Source organism: Coregonus lavaretus (assembly GCF_964263955.1).
Source record: "Coregonus lavaretus genome assembly, chromosome: 12".
Classification (NCBI taxonomy): domain Eukaryota; kingdom Metazoa; phylum Chordata; class Actinopteri; order Salmoniformes; family Salmonidae; genus Coregonus; species Coregonus lavaretus.
The window spans coordinates 16,882,543-16,903,436 of NC_139999.1; the positions used below are offsets into that span (position 1 = coordinate 16,882,543).

General features: G+C 40.0%; 1 protein-coding gene across 1 annotated transcript; it reads right to left on the reverse strand.

Moving 5' to 3' along the window:
- Window positions 1-2,251: 2,251 nt before the first annotated feature.
- On the reverse strand, window positions 2,252-3,373 carry LOC311138038 (putative G-protein coupled receptor 173; the record flags this gene model as incomplete). Its single annotated transcript, XM_084172686.1, has 1 exon — window positions 2,252-3,373. The coding sequence occupies one exon, from the start codon at window positions 3,371-3,373 to the stop codon at window positions 2,252-2,254; it is 1,122 nt and encodes a 373-aa protein (XP_084028812.1).
- Window positions 3,374-20,894: the final 17,521 nt, after the last annotated feature.

Genomic DNA, 20,894 nt, shown 5'->3' on the forward strand with positions numbered 1-20,894 from the left:
GCAAGACCTTTAAACAGGTCAACATTCACAAGGCCGCAGGGCCAGACGGATTATCAAGACGTGTACTCCGAGCATGCGCTGACCAACTGGCAAGTGTCTTCACTGACATTTTCAACATGTCCCTGACTGTGTCTGTAATACCAACATGTTTCAAGCAGACCACCACAGTCCCTGTGCCCAAGGACACTATGATAACCTGCCTAAATGACTACCGACCAGTATCACTCACGTCTGTAGCCATGAAGTGCTTTGAAAGGCTGGCCATGGCTCAAATCAACACCATTATCCCAGAAACCCTAGACCTACTCCAATTTGCATACCGCCCCAACAGATCCACAGATGATGCAATCTCTATTGCACTCCACACTGCCCTTTCCCACCTGGACAAGAGGAACACCTACGTGAGAATGCTATTCATTGACTACAGCTCAGCGTTCAACACCATAGTGCCCTCAAAGCTCATCACTAAGCTAAGGACCCTGGGACTAAACACCTCCCTCTGCAACTGGATCCTGGACTTCCTGACGGGCCGCCCCCAGGTGGTAAGGGTAGGTAACAACACATCCGCCATGCTGATCCTCAACACGGGTGCCCCTCAGGGGTGCGTGCTCAGTCCCCTCCTGTACTCCCTGTTCACTCATGACTGCATGGCAAGTCTAGGTCCAAAAGGCTTCTCAACAGCTTCTACCCCCAAGCCATAAGACTCCTGAACAGCTAATCATGGCTACCTGGACTATTTGCACTGCCCCCACACCCCACCCCATCCCCCTCTTTTACACTGCTGCTACTCTGTTTATTATTTATGCATAGTCACTTTAACTCTACCCACATGTACATATTACCTCAATTACCTCGACTAGCCGGTGCCCCCACACATTGACTCTGTACCGGTACCCCCCTGTATATAGCCTCCCTACTGTTATTTTATTTTACTGCTGCTCTGTAGTTATTTGGTAAAAAAAATTTACTTAACACTTTTTTTATTGTACTTTTTCTTTAAAAAACTGCATTGTTGGTTAAGGGCTTGTAAGTAAGCATTTCACTGTAATGTCTACACCTGTTGTATTCGGCGCATGTGGCAAATAACATTTGATTTGATTTGATTTTAAATGTTCATTTACATGGCTTTAACAGAGACGAGCAGTGATCAGAATAATGACTCTATTATACACTGTTGACTTTGTTACCTACTGAGAGGTGCATGTCGGCTAGTTAAAAGTTTTATGAGAAGAATGGAGTGTGTGAGCAGAGGCAAACTGGACTCTTGCTACACTGATTTTTCAGAAGCACAAACTTCCTAAGGCCGGTTAAATACTCTCGCACATTAATGATGCTAGTATTTTACATTACAGTACGGAATAAAGTGGTAATAACATGGTAATAGTATGGTAACAAGTTAGTTGATCACAATGAAAACATGATCTGCTCAGATACCCCGATTGTTGTATAATTATATTATTGTTTCAGGGTAATACAACCACCCACATGTTGTGCTATAGAGGGGGTGACCAACAAAATATGGTAAATTGGAAGTTAGCGTTTGAGGATGAGTGGTAGAAAATAGGATGTTTCTATATTGTTATTGTATTGAAACACAGAACAGATATTGTCCAGTAACCTGTATTACAGAATCAAAACAATACTAATCATTCATTTGTTGTTTATTTACTCAGAAGTACAAACAATGCAAACATCTCTCTGCAGCACTGATGCTTTGCTTCTTTTAGAGTTCCATTGACATTGTCCATAGAAAAAAAAAGTAATTTGTCTATTTTACAGGGAATGTGCAAGGAATACGTTTTTATCAACGCATGTTAAAATCCAGGAAGAACATGTATTTGCAAAAGACTGTAAAAGTGAGTTTTAACACCTTCTCCACACAAATAATTATAAGAAGATTTTATGAAAGATACAACATATGTTTTTTTTTTAAAGTTCAGAATAAAGCAATAACAGCTTTAGAGAATTTACATAATTGTCATATGTTCTTCTCACTGAATTGACATAGGCCTACACTACTCAAAGAATATACTAATGAGATTCTTAAAAAATGCAAAATTATTAGCAGGCCAATTCGAAATACAGATTGGCAACATTTTGCACTTTCTGTAAGTGCAAATCACAAAATATGGCCTTCAGCTTGTGTGGGAAAATTGGACAAGCATAGCAACAGAGTAAAATCACCTAAGGCTTCAAGACCAACATGACAGTTCTGTTCCTGTTCCCTTGTCTAACACACCAGTAGAACCTATCAGATGACACAGTATGGCTCCATAGACATGGGTGTCTGTGTGCTGAGACAACACGGGAAACTGGCTCTGAGGCGCGATCTCAGCTCCTTGTTGAATATGAAACAAATAATGGGATTCGCCCCCGCCTGAACGAACGTCATCCACACGGCCGCAGTCAGGTAGACCTGTGGAATTGTGCCTCCTTTGACAAACACTCGAATGTAGCAAGTAACAATGTACGGGGCCCAGAGGAGAAGAAACGCCAAGGTTATCATGTAATACATTTTCCCTATGCGTTTCTCCATTTTAAATTCATCCAAGACAAGCAGCCTTCTGTTTCCATTATGAGAAGCTTGTCTGATTCCCACCAATGTTGGTGGGGTGGGACCACGTCCAAATCCTGCTATCCAGTTGGCGGCTGCCTGCCCAGTTGCACCTGGCCCGTGGAAGGTCCAGTTTTGGCTTATAGCTGGGACAAGTTGAGCGGGTTTCATCTTGCGGTGGTCGTAAACGAAACACAGCATTTTTATGTAAACAACGTGTGTTGTTCCCACGATGACAGCCAGCATCAACATGAAGCCCAGGGTGTCGTTTGCTTTCACATATCGGTGCTCGAAAATGCATTGTTCCTCCTCATGGATGAATTTGTAGGTGCCAACGTCGAATACAGGGGGGAAAGCCATTGCGACAGAGAGGGTCCAGACCATGCAAATCACTGCCACACATGTCCATAATGTCATTCGTTTGGAATAAAACCTGTGGTGTGCTATCGCCATGTATCTGGTGACACTGACGCAGAAGAGCAGAAACGCTACATGGAAACAAAAAAGGACTGACATGAACGCGATAATTTTGCAACGTATAATGCTGTATGTCCAGGTGGAACGGTTGTTGATTGATATCATCACAAAAGGCAAACACACGGCAGACCGTATTACATCTGCCAAGCACAGATCAAGTAGAAAATAATACGGAGCCTTGTGAAGGGAGATGTCTTTCAGCACTAGCAGGGAAAGCGCCGCGTTCCCTACAAGGCTGATGCAAATGATCAGACCGAGCGAGGCCAGTTTAACCGCAGAGGCGGTGATGGCATAATTATGTAGCGTGGGATTGCTTTCCCCAAACTCGCTTGTATTTGCCATCTATGCAACCAAGCTATTGTCAAAGGCGCGTTTATTCTATATGCCCACATCAAGTGGCCCTGCTTTCCCCAGTCGAAGTAGGCCTATCAATGATTGATAAAAATTGGCCAGCAAGAAATTAACATGATGCACGTTTATGTTACAATACCTCACGGTGAACAGCATCTGGGTTTTAACCGGTTTAGAATATAATTCATTATTCTCCTGGGTTTGAAGCATAACCTGATTTCAGAAGCGACAGAGATCCATCGAAATGTATTTTCTTGTTTTCCTTCATCTCACAAGTTTCCGTTTCGAATATGAAATAGGCTACACCCATGTTCGTAGTTCCATTTTCTGCTGATAGCAAACAGACTGCTCTGAAACATGCAGTCTTTGCACACACCATCTTAAATGGATCAGTTTAATGGGCAGACATTTCAAAAACATATATCCATTTACACTGATGCTGAGGTTCTCGTTCGTCTTGAGAAAGAAATAAACATAAATCGGAAGACAGGCCGTCATCATCTCTTCAGCACGCAATGAATAGGGTAGGGTAGACTATAGCCAAACCAGTGTTCAGTCCACTCAATCGAAGGCATGGCGAATGAATACATCCAGCAATAAAAACTAATGCATGTCTATAAACAAACCACAACCGTTGGTTTGCATTTGAGGAAAAGCCTACAATTTACGTTGTCAAACGAGGTTGAATCGACCGTGATGAGGTGGAGAGACACTGAACAGCGCCGGCTAATGTCGAGATAGATGAAATGTAGGCTAATCCACGTCCTCAGATCAGAAACAGTTGTCCATCTCCTGTGCGCGTACATTAGTCTGCGGCGCTACATGGAATCTTTCAATAAATGGATCCTGTCTCATGCATTCCCAAGGCATGATTTTCCATGTCTAGAAATGCTTGTCAAATTCAATCGTTTCAGCTCAGTTCCTTTTACACTGAGGCAGCTTTAAAGGCACAGTCATGTGTTTACAACCAACCTAACCTTACATCCTAATTATGATCATCTCATTTGAAATATAAGTCATTGAGTGAATGCATAGACATACAGGTCATACAGGACAGCTGCATTATGAAAACTGCCACTACAGTAGCCTACATAAAGGGTTCCTATTCCTGTTTCTACTGTTTTAGTCACATATATTTTCAAATGCAATCCCATTTTGACTGGTCAATATACAGGGTAGGCTTACACAACTTTGCCAACATGATTGGTTGGCACCACCAAGTATGCTAGGCCTATTAGACTATATCCCCACACTTGTTTTTAACAGAGCTTAATATGACAATTGAATAGTTATAAGACAGAAGCCCACATATTACTATCACCAATTACATGTGATATGTTAGATAAATATAATAATAATAATATGCCATTTAGCAGACGCTTTTATCCAAAGCGACTTACAGTCATGCGTGCATACATTTTTTTTGTGTATGGGTGGTAATATCTATCTTATTTAACAAACGGTATGCACATAACATGTCACGATATATGATATGTGGCAACGTTAAACATTAGCATGTCAATGGAGTTGATAACACAAATCTGGCAGCTGTGATTCACTAGTGCCATCTGCAGCCTACTTGAGAGAGAGAGAGCAGAGAGCGACCACAGAGAGAGAGAGAGCAGAGAGGGAGAGAAAGCGGAGAGAGAGAGAGGTCCATTGAGGGTCCATCTCCTTTAGCTCATTATTTGATGGCCTAGAGAAGAAGAAGAAAAAAACTAGCATCTAGCCCCTATCCTAAACACCTAGATCCAAAAGACTGAATAGGTAATAACAAATAAAAAGATAGGAAGTAACTTGGTGAATAGCAAGTGACTGTGGATCACAGAGAGAATAAGACATCAAATGTATGAGTTATGCCCAGGAAGTAGTGTTTAGTCTTGCCTAATATGTTGGCCTGCTTGTGCTCATTTGATGTGCTCATTTGATTGAATGTGTTGTATATTGTCTGTCTATGGATGTTTTGTACATTAGGGGAACTCTCACATGGGGTTATAGGCCATATATACAGTTGTGGTCAAACATTTTGAGAATGACACAAATACTAATTTTCACAAGGTCTGCTGCCTCAGTTTTGATGATAGCAATTTGCATATACTCCAGAATGTCACGAAGAGTAATCAGATGAATTGCAATGAATTTGCCATGAAAATGAACTTAATCCCCAAAAAACATTTCCACTGCATTTCAGCCCTGCCACAAAAGGACCAGCTGCCATCATGTCAGTGATTCTCTCGTTAACACAGGTGAGAGTGTTGACGAGGACAAGGCTGGAGATCGCTCTGTCATGCTGATTGAGTTAGAATAACAGACTGGAAGCTTTAAAAGGAGGGTGGTGCTTGAAATCATTGTTCTTCCTCTGTTAACCATGGTTACCTGCAAGGAAACAAGTGCCGTCATCATTGCTTTGCACAAAAAGGGCTTCACAGGCAAGGATATTGCTGCTAGTAAGATTGCACCTAAATCAACCATTTATCGGATCATCAAGAACTTCAAGGAGAGAGGTTCAATTGTTGTGAAGAAGGCGTCAGGGCGCCCAAGAAAGGCCAGCAAGCGCCAGGACCGTCTCCTAAAGTTGATTCAGCTGCGGGATCGGGGCACCACCAGTGCAGAGCTTGCTCAGGAATGGCAGCAGGCAGGTGTGAGTGCATCTGCACGCACAGTGAGGCGAAGACTTTTGGAGGATGGCCTGGTGTCAAGAAGGGCAGTAAAGAAGCCACTTCTCTCCAGGAAAAACATCAGGGACAGACTGATATTCTGCAAAAGCATTGGACTGCTGAGGACTGGGGTAAAGTCATTTTCTCTGATGAATCCCCTTTCCGATTGTTTGGGGCATTCGGAAAAAAGCTTGTCCGGAGAAGACAAGGTGAGCGCTACCACCAGTCCTGTGTCATGCCAACAGTAAAGCATCCTGAGACCATTAATGTGTGGGGTTGCTTCTCAGCCAAGGGAGTGGGCTCACTCACAATTTTGCCTAAGAACACAGCCATGAATAAAGAATGGTACCAACACATCCTCAGAGAGCAACTTCTCCCAACCATCCAAGAACAGTTTGGTGACAACCAATTCCTTTTCCAGCATGATGGAGCACCTTGCCATGAGGCAAAAGTGATAACTAAGTGGCTCGGGGAACAAAACATCGACATTTTGGGTCCATGGCCAGGAAACTCCCCAGACCTTAATCCCATTGAGAACATGTGGTCGATCCTCAAGAGGCAGGTGGACAAACAAAAACCCACAAATTCTGACAAACTCCAAGCATTGATTATGCAAGAATGGGCTGCCATCAGTCAGGATGTGGCCCAGAAGTTAATTGACAGCATGCCAGGGCGGATTGCAGAGGTCTTGAAAAAGAAGGGTCAACACTGCAAATATTGACTCTTTGCATAAACTTAATGTAATTGTCAATAAAAGCCTTTGCCACTTATGGAATGTTTGTAATTATACTTCAGTATACCATAGTAACATCTGACAAAAATATCTCATAACACTGAACCAGCGAACTTTGTGCAGACCAATATTTGTGTCATTCTCAAAACTTTTCACCACGACTGTACACTGCATTCGGAAAGTATTCAGACCCATTTACATTAGTCTTATTCTAAAATTGATTAAATTGTTTTTAATGATAAAGCAAAAACAGGTTTTTAGAATTTTTTGCACATTTATTAAATATAGAAAACTGAAATATCACATTTACATAAGTATTCAGACCCTTTACTCAGTACTTTGTTGAAGCACCTTTGGCAGCGATTACAGCCTCAAGTCTTCTTGGGTATGGCGCTACAAGCTTGGCACACCTGTATTTGGGGAGTTTCTCCCATTCTTCTCTGCAGATCCTCTCAAGGTCTGTCAGGTTGGATGGGGATTGTTGCTGTACAGCTATTTTCAGGTCTCTCCAGAGATGTTCAATCTGGTTCAAGTCTGGGCTCTGGCTGGGCCACTCAAGGACATTCAGAGACTTGTCCCGAAGCCACTCCTGCGTTGTCTTGGCTGTGTGCTTAGGGTCGTTGTCCTGTTGGAAGGTGAACCTTCACCCCAGTCTGAGGTCCTGAGCGCTCTGGAGCAGGTTTTCATCAAGGATCTCTCTGTACTTTGCTCCGTTCATCTTTCCCTCTAACCTTACTACTCTCCCAGTCCCTGCCGCTGAAAAACATCCTCACAGCATGATGCTGCCACCACCATGCTTCACCATAGGGATGGTGCCAGGTTTCCTCCAGACGTGACGCTTGGCATTCAGGCCAAAGAGTTCAATCTTGGTTTCATTAGACCAGAGAATCTTGTTTCTCATGGTCTGAGAGTCTTTAAGCGCCTTTTGGCAAACTCCAAGCGGGCTGTCATGTGCCTTTTACTGAGGAGTGGCTTCCATCTGGCCACTCTTCCATAAAGGCCTGATTGGTGGAGTGCTGCAGAGATGGTTGTCCTTCTGGAAGGTTCTCCCATCTCCACAGAGGAACTCTAGAGCTCTGTCAGAGTGACCATCGGGTTCTTGGTCACCTCCCTGTCCAAGGCCTTTCTCCCCCGATTGCTCAGTTTGGCTGGGCGGCCAGCTCTAGGAAGAGTTTTGGTGGTTCCAAGCTTCTTCCATTTAAGAATGATGGAGGCCACTGTGTTCTTGGGGATCTTCAATGCTGCAGAAATGTTTTGGGAACCTTCCCCAGATCTGTGCCTTTCCAAATCATGTCCAATCATTTGAATTTACCACAGGTGGACTCCAATCAAGTTGTAGAAACATCTCAAGGATAATCAATGGAAACAGGATGCACCTGAACTCGATTTCGAGTATCATAGCAAAGGGTCTGAATACTTATGTAAATAAGGTATTTCGTTTTTTATTTTTAATACATTTGCAAACATTTTCGTTTTGTCATTATGGGGTATTGTGTGTAGATTGCTGAGGAAAATGTTTTATTTAATCCATTTTTTATTTTATTTTATTTTTTATTTTATTTTTATTAATTTTTTATTAATTTTTTTCGGGGGGAATGGATCAGCTTAATATTGCAGATAGATTGTATCTTCTATCAATGTAATTGTCTGCATCACTTCCAATCCCCCATGTTTTATTGTTTTTTTATATATATATATATACTCCCCTTTATTACTTTTCAACCCCACCATCCTTTCCCTACTTGGAGTAAATTAGTGAACAACAATGCCCAGGCCTCTACTTCCGGTCTATACTTACTATCTACACATTATGGACAGAGTTAATTTTACAATAATTCTATTATATATATATATATTATTTTTTTTTCCATCCGGTTTGCTTCTATATGCCATATCTTTCTAACTGTGCTCTTTCCCAAAAGCTCCCAACATACAACCTATATATTTATTATGGACACAGTATGCTTACATTATTAGCTATCTTTGTTATTATTTGTTGTTATTTGTTATTAGTCCCATCCTTCAACTCTATTCAATACCTCCCATCTATCTCTTAACACCATCCATATAGGATTTCTATTTGCCATATATATTTCAACCGTACTGTGATGTTTTACAAAAGTTCTGAACCTTTCTATTCTCATTGCTTCTACAGATTGTGAATTAAAAATAAACATTTTTGCTAAAAGTATTATTATATTATTGATTGATTGACTATGACTTTTCAGATCACCCAGTAATGCTATCTGCAAGGTTAGTTCCAGGTAAATATTGCAATCCTTTAGCCATTCCTGGACCTGTGTCCAAAAACAAGCTACAAATGGACAGAACCAAAACAAATGATCTAATGATTCTGTCTCTTCACAGCAAAATCTGCAGAGCTGGGAAGATTGTATCCCCCATATAAATAACATTCTATTGGTAGCAAGAATGTTATATAATAATTTAAATGGAAAGATTCTAGTTTTTGAATCCGGTGTCGTTTTGCGTGTCAGTTCATAAACACTATGCCATGGGATCGGTACGTCAAAGATCTCTTCCCAACTATTTTGCAATCTATATGGGACGGCTGTCAATCCTTTGGTCCTTAAGTGAAACTGATATACTTTTTTATTTATCACAGTTTTCCTTAACCAATTATGTTCTTTAATGCAAGGCCGACAGACAAGTTCCTTACTTTCTCCCCCTTCCACTTTCCTCTTCCACTTTTGCGGTAAGGCTGCAATTATTTGGTTGTAATTTTGGGTAGAGCAGACATTTCCATATGTTTTTGTTAGCTGCATGTGCGACATAATAATAATAATAATAATATGCCATTTAGCAGACGCTTTTATCCAAAGCGACTTACAGTCATGCGTGCATACATTTTTTTGTGTATGGGTGGTCCCGGGGATCGAACCCACTACCTTGGCGTTACAAGCGCCGTGCTCTACCAGCTGAGCTACAGAGGACCAGAGGACTACATAACTCCACCAGTCCTACCGATGATATCATTTACGAAGATTATACCTTTTTTAAACATTCTGTCAAAAAATAAAGTTTTTTTTGTCAATTAGTATATTTGAATTTAACCACAATATTTGTTGCATTATTTGTTCTGTCGTTTCTGGAGGATTAAATTGAAATTGCAACCAACTTTCTATGGCTTGTTTTAGAAATAGTGACATTTGGGAGATTATTTCCTTTTCAAATAACTGAAAGTGAGAGGTTGTAATCTGAATAAAGGGAAAAAGGCCTTTCTTGAACATTGGTTGAGACAATCTTACTAATTTGCTTGAGAACCAGTTCGGATTTAAGTATAACTTTTGTATGACTGAAGCTTTTAGTGATAGGTCTAATGCTTTAATATTTAATAATTTCTGTCCTCCGAATTCATATTCATTATATAAATATGCTCTTTTAATTTTGTCTGGCTTGCCGTTCCAAATAAAATTGAATATTTTTTTCTCATATAATTTAAAAAACTGTTCGCTAGGCGTAGGCAAGACCATAAGCAAATAGGTAAACTTGGATAATACTAAAGAGTTAATCAGGGTGATTTTTCCACAAATTGACAAGTATTTTCCTTTCCATGGTAGTAAGATCTTATCTATTTTTGCTAACTTTCTATTAAAATGTATTGAAGTGAGATCATTTATTTCCTTTGGGATATGTATTCCGAGTATATCCACATCACCATCAGACCATTTTATTGGTAAACTACATGGTAATGTAAAAATTTTATTTTTTAGTGATCCAATACGTAATATAGTACATTTGTCATAATTTGGTTGTAATCCAGAGAGGTTCGAAAATGTATCTAGATCCTCTATGAGGCTGTGGAGGGATTCTAGTTGTGGATTTAAAAGAAAACATGAATCATCAGCGTACAATGACACCTTTGTTTTTAAGCCCTGTATTTCTAATCCTCTGATATTATTATTGGATCTGATTTTAATAGCTAACATCTCGATGGCCACAATAAATAGATATGCCGATAGTGGACAACCTTGTTTCACTCCTCTTGACAGTTTAAAACTTTCTGAGAAATAGCCATTATTTACTATTTTACACCTAGGGTTACTATACATGATTTTGACCCATTTTATAAGAGATTCTCCAAAATTGAAATGCTCCAGGCATTTATATATAAACCCCAGTCGAACTTTATCAAATGCCTTTTCGAAGTCTGCTATTAATAGCAGGCCTGGTTTCCCATATTTTCCATAGTGTTCTATTGTTTCCAATACTTGGCTTATATTATCTCCAATGTATCTTCCATGTAAAAAACCTGTCTGATTAGAATGAATAATATCCGACAATACCTTTTTAATTCTATGCGCTATACATTTTGCTAGGATTTTTGCATCACAACACTGAAGCGTAAGGGGCCTCCAATTTTGTAAATGGACTGGATCTTTATATTTTCCACTTGTATCCTGTTTCAGTAATAATGAGATCAGACCTTCTTCTTGAGTGTCAGATAATCTACCATTTACATAGGAGTGGTTAAAACATGCTAATAACGGTCCTCTTAGTATATCAAAAAAGGTTTGGTATACCTCGACTGGTATGCCATCCAACCCTGGAGTTTTCCCGGACTTTAATTGCATCCAGAAGTTCCTCCTCTGTAATTTCACCTTCACATGAGTCTTTCTGTGTGGCTGTTAATTTGACATTATCAATAGAAAAAAATCTCTACAATTAGCTTCAGTTAGAGGAGATGGAGGCGACTGAAAAGAAAACATATGCTTAAAGTACTTTGTTTCTTCCTTCAAAATATCATTTGGTGAATTATGGGTGACTCCGTCAATTGTAACCAGTTTCATTAAGTTCTTTTTGGTAGCATTCCTATGTTGAAGATTAAAAAAGAATTTTGTGCATTTTTCCCCATATTCCATCCAGTTTGCTTTATTTTTATAATATATTACACTTGATCTTTCTTGAATAAGTTTTTCCATTTCTTTTTGTTTTTCCTCTAATTTATTCTGAGCCTCTATGATACAGTTTTTATTGCCATCTATCTGTTCTGTTAGACTTTCTATTTCCTTTCTTAGTATAAATTCTTTTGACCTAAATTGCTTTTGTTTTCGAGATGAGTACTGAATTGCATGGCCTCTAAAGGCACATTTAAAGGTGTCCTATACAATAAGGGGATTCGCTGTACCTCTGATATGTTGGAAAAAGTCAGTTATAAATTCCTTTGTTCTAATTATAAATAAATTATCATCCAATAGGCTTTGATTAAATTTCCAATATCCTCGCCCACGTGGAAATTCAGTAAGAGTAATGTATATGCCTATTATATGATGGTCCGACCGCATTCTGTCCCCTATCAACACTTTTTTTTGCTTTTGGTGCCAACGAGAATGAGATAAGAAAGAAGTCAAGACGACTAGCTTGATTCAGTCTCCGCCATGTATATCTCACTAGATCAGTATATTTAAGCCTCCATATATCTACTAGTTCTAATGTATCCATGACATTCACAATTTCCTTAAGAGCATGTGGGTGATTGTTTGTGGTGTGATTTCCTTTACGGTCCATTGAGCGATTTAAAACAGTATTATAATCCCCCACCATAATAATATTGTCTTGAGTTGCTTGCAGGCTTGATAATTTATTATATATATTGTCAAAGAATTGTGGATCATCATTATTTGGTCCGTAAAGGTTAATGAGCCATATCTGTTTATGGTCCAATAACATATTTAAATCATAATCCATCTACCTTGCGTATCTATTTGGACAATTTGCACATTCGGATCGGAATTACTATTAATTAATATCATCACCCCTTTTGAATTAATTTGCCCATGGGAGAAGTATATTCCACCCCCCCATTCTTTTTTCCACGCTACTTCATCTCGAGTTTCCTGTATACAATAGATATTATATTCCTTCTCTTTGAGCCATGTAAATATTGTTCTTCTTTTGTTATTATCAGCTAAGCCATTACAATTATAACTGGCTATACTTATTTCACCATACACCATAATGAGATACAAGTTTCAAGTCTATTTATCATTATATATGTTTGTAAATTTACCAATAAAAAATAGCGTAATGATTGAGTGTCCATATAGCTGTACCATGATATTTGCATTGCTACGGAGTAACCCTTCAATTGTTCTCCACTAATTCCCCCGCTAAAGCCCCTCCCCATCCCAAGTTGAGCCGTCATCCCAGTGATCAGCATCCCACCCACGTCCCTCCGTATCCCTAAGGCCCCGAGAGGCCAGGACCCATCTATCGAAAACAGCACACAGTGCCACCCACAAAACAGAAGCAGATTAACCGCCAAAAGCATTTCCAATGCTTTCACCTCTATATATATATATCTATATAACTATTTTTTTTTAAATTATGCATATCCTATTTTCCATCATTATCAATTAATATGCGTAATAATGTCGGCAGTTCACGCGTAGGATTCTAACATATAACCCGGAATGCCATTGTATTACATTTAAATCATTGACAAGCAATTATTATCCTAGCAAATAATTCCTGTGGTCCATCCCATACCCTCCCCCCCAACATCCCCACCCCCCCACAACAGATGCCAGACAAGCACACACGCACATACTCACATACTCCAACACACTCAACCCCCCTCCTCCACAATCCACCATAAAATCAGATACTCAACGGCTGTTATATCCCAGAGCCCAACTCGAGAAATAACTTGATTTACGAGTGCACAGACAGTTAAAGCTGATTGAGAAAGCATGCAGATTGAGCAGAAATTGATAACAATGTGAGATTTGATTAATCTACTTAATCTATGTCAAGTCCTAGGTGATGGAGATCAGATCCACCCTCTTCACCTGAGACACAAACACTCTGATCGCCTGTTGTAACCATTTTCCCAAGCATCTCCATGCGGTCAGACCTTTGATTATTTTGTGCCACCTGGGCCATAATGATAAACCCCCTCTCTGATTGTCCGAGTGTGACCCCCTCCCCATGGGTTACTGCAGCCAGTGTTGCCAGCACTGCCACTACCTGGGTGGGCGTACCCCACCGGAATCCCCAAAATGTGGAAAAAGCCAAGGTGTCTGAATACTTTCCGAAGGCACTGTATAAATGGGCAAACCCGTCGATGACGTCACATCATTCATTCCTATGTGAAATGTCAATGGAGCATTTGAAGATCAGGAAGTCGGTTTTAGCTTGCTAAAATGGCGTCTCATGGGGGGGATTATCAAGAAATACAGTGCCTTCAGAAAGTATTCACACCCCTTGACTTGTTCCAAATTGTGTTGTGTTACAGCTTGAATTTAAATTTGATTACATTTAGATTTTTTGGTCACTGGCCTACACACAATACCCCACAAAGTCAAAGTGGAATTATGTTTTTCGAAATTTTTACAAAGTAATAACAAACGAAAAGCTGAAATGTCTTGAGTCAATAAGTATTCAACCCCTTTGTTATGGCAAGCCTAAATACGTTAAGAAGTAAAAATGTACTTAACAAGTCACATAATAAGATGTATGGACTCACTATGTGTGCAATAATAGTGTTTAACATGATTTATCAATGACTACCTTATCTCTGTACCCCACACATACAATAATCTATAAGGTCCATCAGTCGAGCAGTGAATTTCAAACACAGATTCATTCACAAAGACCAGGGAGGTATTCCAATGCCTCGCAAAGAAGGGCACCTATTGATAGATGGTTTTAAAAAAAGCAGACATTGAATATCCCTTTGAGCATGGTGAAGTTAATAATTAAACTTTGGATATCAATACACCCAGTCACTACAAAGATACAGGCCTCCTTCCTAACTCAGTTGCCGGAGTGGAAGGAAACCCCTCAGGAATTTCACCATGAGGCCAATGGTGACTTTAAAACAGTTACAGAGTTCAATGGCTGTGATAGGAGAAAACTGAGGATGGATCAACAACATTGTAGTTACTCCACAATACTAACATAATTGACAGAGTGAAAAGAAGGAAGCTTGTGCAGAATAAAAATATTACAAAAAGTGCATCCTGTTTCCAACAAGGCACTAAAGTAATACTACAAAAAATGTGGCAAAGCAATTCACTTTTTGTCCTGAATACGAAGTGTTATGTTTGGGGCAAATCCAATACAACACATTACTGAGTACCACTCTCCATATTTTCAAGCATAATGGTGGCTGCGTCATGTTATGGGTATGCTTGTAATCGTTAAGGACTGGGGAGTTTTTCACGATAAAAAATAAACGGGATGGAGCTAAGCACAGGCAAAATCCTAGAGGAAAACCTGGTTCAGTCTACTTTCCACCAGACACTGGGAGATTAATTCACCTTTCAGCAGGACAATAACCTAAAACACAAGTGCAAATCTACACTGGAGTTGCTTACCAAGAAGACAGTGAATGTTCCTGAGTGTTACAGTTTTGAATTTAATCTGCTTGAAAATCTATGGCAAGACCTGAAAATGGTTGTCTAGCAATGAACAACAACCAATTTCACAGAGCTTTAAGAATTTTTGTCACGATCTTCAGATACAGAGGACCAAGGCGCAGCGTGGAAGGTGAACATATTTATTAAATAATGATTACACGAACAAAACAACAAACGATAACGTGACGTCCAAAGGTGCAAACCACAAACCTATACAGGAACAAGATCCCACAAACACTGTGGGAAAACTGGCTGCTTAAGTATGGTTCCCAATCAGAGACAACAAGCAACAGCTGATACCCGTTGCCTCTGATTGAGAACCACACTGGCCAACATAGAAATACTAAACTAGAACGAAAACTCACACCCTGGCTCAACATACTAGAGTCCCCAGAGCCAGGGCGTGACAATTTTGAAAAGAATAATGGGCAAATGTTGCACAATCCAGGTGAGGAAAGCTCTTGCATACCAACCCTGAGTGATTCTAAATTATATTGACTCAGGGGGTTTAATACTTATATAATCAAGATACAGTCAGTATACCAAACATTAAGAAAACCTTCCTAATATTCAGTTGCTCCCCCCATTTTGTGCTCAGAACAGCCTCTACAAGTGTTTTTTTTTTTTTTTTTTTTTGGGGGGGGGGGGGGGGGGGGGGGGTGTAGATCAGCTTAATATTGCAGATAGATTGTAACTTCCATCAATGTAATTGTCTGCATTACTTCCAATCCCCCATGTTTTTTATATACAGTGGGGAGAACAAGTATTTGATACACTGCCGATTTTGCAGGTTTTCCTACTTACAAAGCATGTAGAGGTCTGTCATTTTTATCATAGGTACACTTCAAAAATCCAGAAAATCACATTGTATGATTTTTAAGTAATTAATTTGCATTTTATTGCATGACATAAGTATTTGATACATCAGAAAAGCAGAACTTAACATTTGGTACAGAAACCTTTGTTTGCAATTACAGAGATCATACATTTCCTGTAGGTCTTGACCAGGTTTGCACACACTGCAGCAGGGATTTTGGCCCACTCCTCCATACAGACCTTCTCCAGATCCTTCAGGTTTCGGGGCTGTCGCTGGGCAATACAGACTTTTAGCTCCCTCCAAAGATGTTCTATTGGGTTCAGGTCTGGAGACTGGCTAGGCCACTCCAGGACCTTGAGATGCTTCTTACGGAGCCACTCATTAGTTGCCCTGGCTGTGTGTTTCGGGTCGTTGTCATGCTGGAAGACCCAGCCACGACCCATCTTCAATGCTCTTACTGAGGGAAGGAGGTTGTTGGCCAAGATCTCGCGATACATGGCCAAGATCCATCCTCCCCTCAATACGGTGCAGTCGTCCTGTCCCCTTTACAGAAAAGCATCCCCAAAGAATTATGTTTCCATCTCCATGCTTCACGGTTGGGATGGTGTTCTTGGGGTTGTACTCATCCTTCTTCTTCCTCCAAACACGGCGAGTGGAGTTTAGACCAAAAAGCTCTATTTTTGTCTCATCAGACCACATGACCTTCTCCCATTCCTCCTCTGGATCATCCAGATGGTCATTGGCAAACTTCAGACGGGCCTGGACATGCGCTGGCTTGAGCAGGGGGACCTTGTGTGCGCTGCAGGATTTTAATCCATGACGGCGTAGTGTGTTACTAATGGTTTTCTTTGAGACTGTGGTCCCAGCTCTCTTCAGGTCATTGACCAGGTCCTGCCGTGTAGTTCTGGGCTGATCCCTCACCTTCCTCATGATCGTTGATGCCCCACAAGGTGAGATCTTGCATGGAGCCCCAGACCGAGGGTGATTGACCGTCATCTTGAACTTCTTCAATTTTCTAATAATTGCGCCATCAGTTGTTGCCTTCTCACCAAGCTGCTTGCCTATTGTCCTGTAGCCCATCCCAGCCTTGTGCAGGTCTACAATTTTATCCCTGATGTCCTTACACAGCTCTCTGGTCTTGGCCATTGTGGAGAGGTTGGAGTCTGTTTGATTGAGTGTGTGGACAGGTGTCTTTTATACAGGTAACGAGTTCAAACAGGTGCAGTTAATACAGGTAATGAGTGGAGAACAGGAGGGCTTCTTAAAGAAAAACTAACAGGTCTGTGAGAGCCAGAAATCTTGCTTGTTTGTAGGTGACCAAATACTTATTTTCCACCATAATTTGCAAATAAATTCATAAAAAATCCTACAATGTGATTTTCTGGAAACAAAATTCTCAATTTGTCTGTCATAGTTGATGTGTACCTATGATGAAAATTACAGGCCTCTGTCATCTTTTTAAGTGGGAGAACTTGCACAATTGGTGGCTGACTAAATACTTTTTTCCCCCACTGTATGTCATGCAATAAAATGCAAATTAATTACTTAAAAATCATACAATGTGATTTTCTGGATTTTTGTTTTAGATTCCGTCTCTCACAGTTGAAGTGTACCTATGATAAAAATTACAGACCTCTACATGCTTTGTAAGTAGGAAAACCTGCAAAATCGGCAGTGTATCAAATACTTGTTCTCCCCACTGTATATACTCCCCTTTATTACTTTTCAACCCCGCCATCCTTTCCCTACTTGGGGTAAATTAGTGAACAACAATGCTTAGGCCTCTACCTCCAGCTTATACTTACTATCTACATTTTATGGACACAGTCAATTACAATAATTCTATTTTATTTGTTTTTGCTCCTGACCTTCTTCTACTCTCAACCTCTTTGATCATTTTCATGATGTACATCCGGTTTGCTTCTATATGCCATATCTTTCTAACTGTGCTCTTTCCCAAAAGCTCCCAACATACAACCTATATACTTATTATGGACACAGTATGCTTATATTATTAGTTATCTTGTTATTATTTGTTGTTATTTGTTATTAGTCCCATCCTTCAACTCCATTCAACACCTCCCATCTATCTCTTAACACCATCCATATAGGATTTCTATTTGCCATATATATTTCAACTGTACTGTGATGTTTTACAAAAGTTCTGAACCTTTCTATTCTCATTGCTTCTACAGATTGTGAATTAAAAATAAACATTTTTGCTAAAAGTATTATTATATTATTGATTGATTGACTATGACTTTTCAGATCACCCAGTAATGCTATCTGCAAGGTTAGCTCCAGGTAAATATTGCAATCCTTTAGCCATTCCTGGACCTGTGTCCAAAAACAAGCCCATGTTGACCAATGTTTCCCACAGTTGTGTCAAGTTGGCTGGATGTCCTTTGGGTGGAGGACCATTCTTGATACACATGGGAAACTGTTGAGTTTGAAAAACCCAGCAGCGTTGCAGTTCTTGACACAAACCGGTGCGCCTGGCACCTACTACCGTACCCCATTCAAAGGCACTTCAATGTTTTGTCTTGCCCATTAACCCTCAATTGTCTCAATTGTTTCAAGGCTTAAAAATCCTTGAACCTGTCTCCTCCCCTTCATCTACACTGATTGAACTGGATTTAACAAGTGACATCAATAAGGGATCATTGCTTTCACCTGGATTCCCCTGGTCAGTCTATGTCATGGAAAGAGCAGGTGTTGTTAATGTTTTTTAGTTATTTTCATGAATATTTTACAAATGTAAAAACACATCTTCCACTTTGACATTAGGGAATTTTGTGTAGATCTTTGACAGAAAAATCTATTTTAATCACAGGACCAAGTTTGGGAAACCCTGTTCTAGACCATAGGCTCAGTGGCCTGCATTTACATCATTTAATAGACACTCTTATCCAGAGCAACAATTAGGGTTAAGTGCCTTACTCAAGGGCAAATCAACAGATTTTTCAACTAGTTGGCTCAGGGATTCAAACCAGCAACCTTTCAGTTACTGGCTCAACACTCTTTACCACTAGGCTACCTGCCGCCCTGCTGGCCAACTGTGTGTACATTGTGCAGTTTCTGCATTCCCTTTTATACAATATAAAACACATCATACTGTTACTTGTGTACAATGATAGACTGTATCATTCATAAAATAATCATGCTTTCCACTATGTTTAAAATTATTCAAAAAAGTTTGGTCTTCACACAACAAAATGTGGGAAAAGTCAAGGGATTTGAATACTTTCTAAAGGCACTGTAACATGCACAGTTTGAGCTACTCCAGGAATGTACATTGCAGTGGAGAATGACTGTTCCCTCTCATTGAGTATCTCAAGTTGAAGGCCGACTGGGGTACTTCAGGCTGCTGGTAAGAACAAAATTATAATTACCATGATTGTCTTTGAATGTATTTATTTATTTAAATAATATATATACATGTATATACTTTAAGCGCACATTTTCATTAACTGTAATCTCGTTAGTTATGCTCCAACATTCCCTCCATCTTGTGCCAACATCAGTTATTTTTAAGTCTTGGTTCCAATAGTAAAAAAAAAATGTCTAAGAGATTGTCAGTTGGATATGCTCTCTGCAAGATTTTGTATATCTTACCTATCATATGAACATCATTTTCTGACTCAAATAAGATTCCCTCAAGGTTGATCTAATGCCCAAAAGATTTCAAATCGAAATGTTGTGATATGTAACTTGTAAATTGCGTAAAAATATAAATGCAACATGCAACAATTTCAACGATTTTACTGAGTTACAGTTCATATAAGGAAATCAGTCAATTGAAATAAATAAATTAGGCCCTAATCTACAGATTTCACATGACTGGGCAGAGGGTCACCAACCCACTTTTTTACCTTTTTCTCTCCACAATTGGTAGTTACGGTCTTGTCCCATTGCTACAACTCCCGTACGGACTCGGGAGAGTCGACGGTTGAGAGCCATGCGTCCTCCGAAACATGACCCTGCCAAGCCGCACTGCTTCTTGACACACTGCTCGCTTAACCCGGAAGCCAGCTGCACCAATGTGTCGGAGGAAACACCATACATGCGCCCAGCCTGCCACAAGGAGTCGCAAGAGTACGATGGGACAAGGACATCCCGGCCGACCAAACTCTCCCCATTCTCTGGCAACAGCTCTGGCAACAGCTCTGGTGGATATTCCAGCAGTCAGCATGTCAATTGCACGCTCCCTCAAAACTTGAGACATCTGTGGCATTTTGTTATGTGACAAAACTGCACATTTTAGAGTGACCTTTTATTGTCCCCAGCACAACGTGCATCTGTGTAATGATCATGCTGTTTAATCAGCTTCTTGATATGCCACACCTGTCAGGTGGATGGATTATCTTGGCAAAGGAGAAATGCTCACTAACAGGGATGTAAACACATTTGTGCACAACATTTGAGTGAAATAAGCTTTTTGTGTGTATGGAAAATTTCTGGGATTTTTTATTTCAGCTCATGAAACATGGGACCAACACTTTACATGTTGCGTTTATATTTTTGTTCAGTATATTTGAAAATATCTACAGTGGTCAGTCCAAAATTGCTTTTTAATTCTGTCATGGAAATACATTTATTTCCTGTTACTAAGTCCTTTACGGTTTCTATTGTGAAGGAAATTTTACTTTGTGCATCTTGTCTTTGGTGTCATTAACAATCCTTGGTTCCTGCCTGTGCCTGGTAAAGATATGAGGGGGGGGGACGTCTTTACCTCCTCCTTTAGACTATTTGGCAGAACGCCCAGAATATGTTCTTTAAGTTAAGATAGGAGACGGTGCCAGACACATGCCGGAACCAACCCTATAAACTATGCCTATGTAATGTGTCTGTAACCAGTATATAAGGGAACTAAACGGGACTGCCCTGTTAGAGCTCCTGACAGACATTCACTATGGTGCATCAA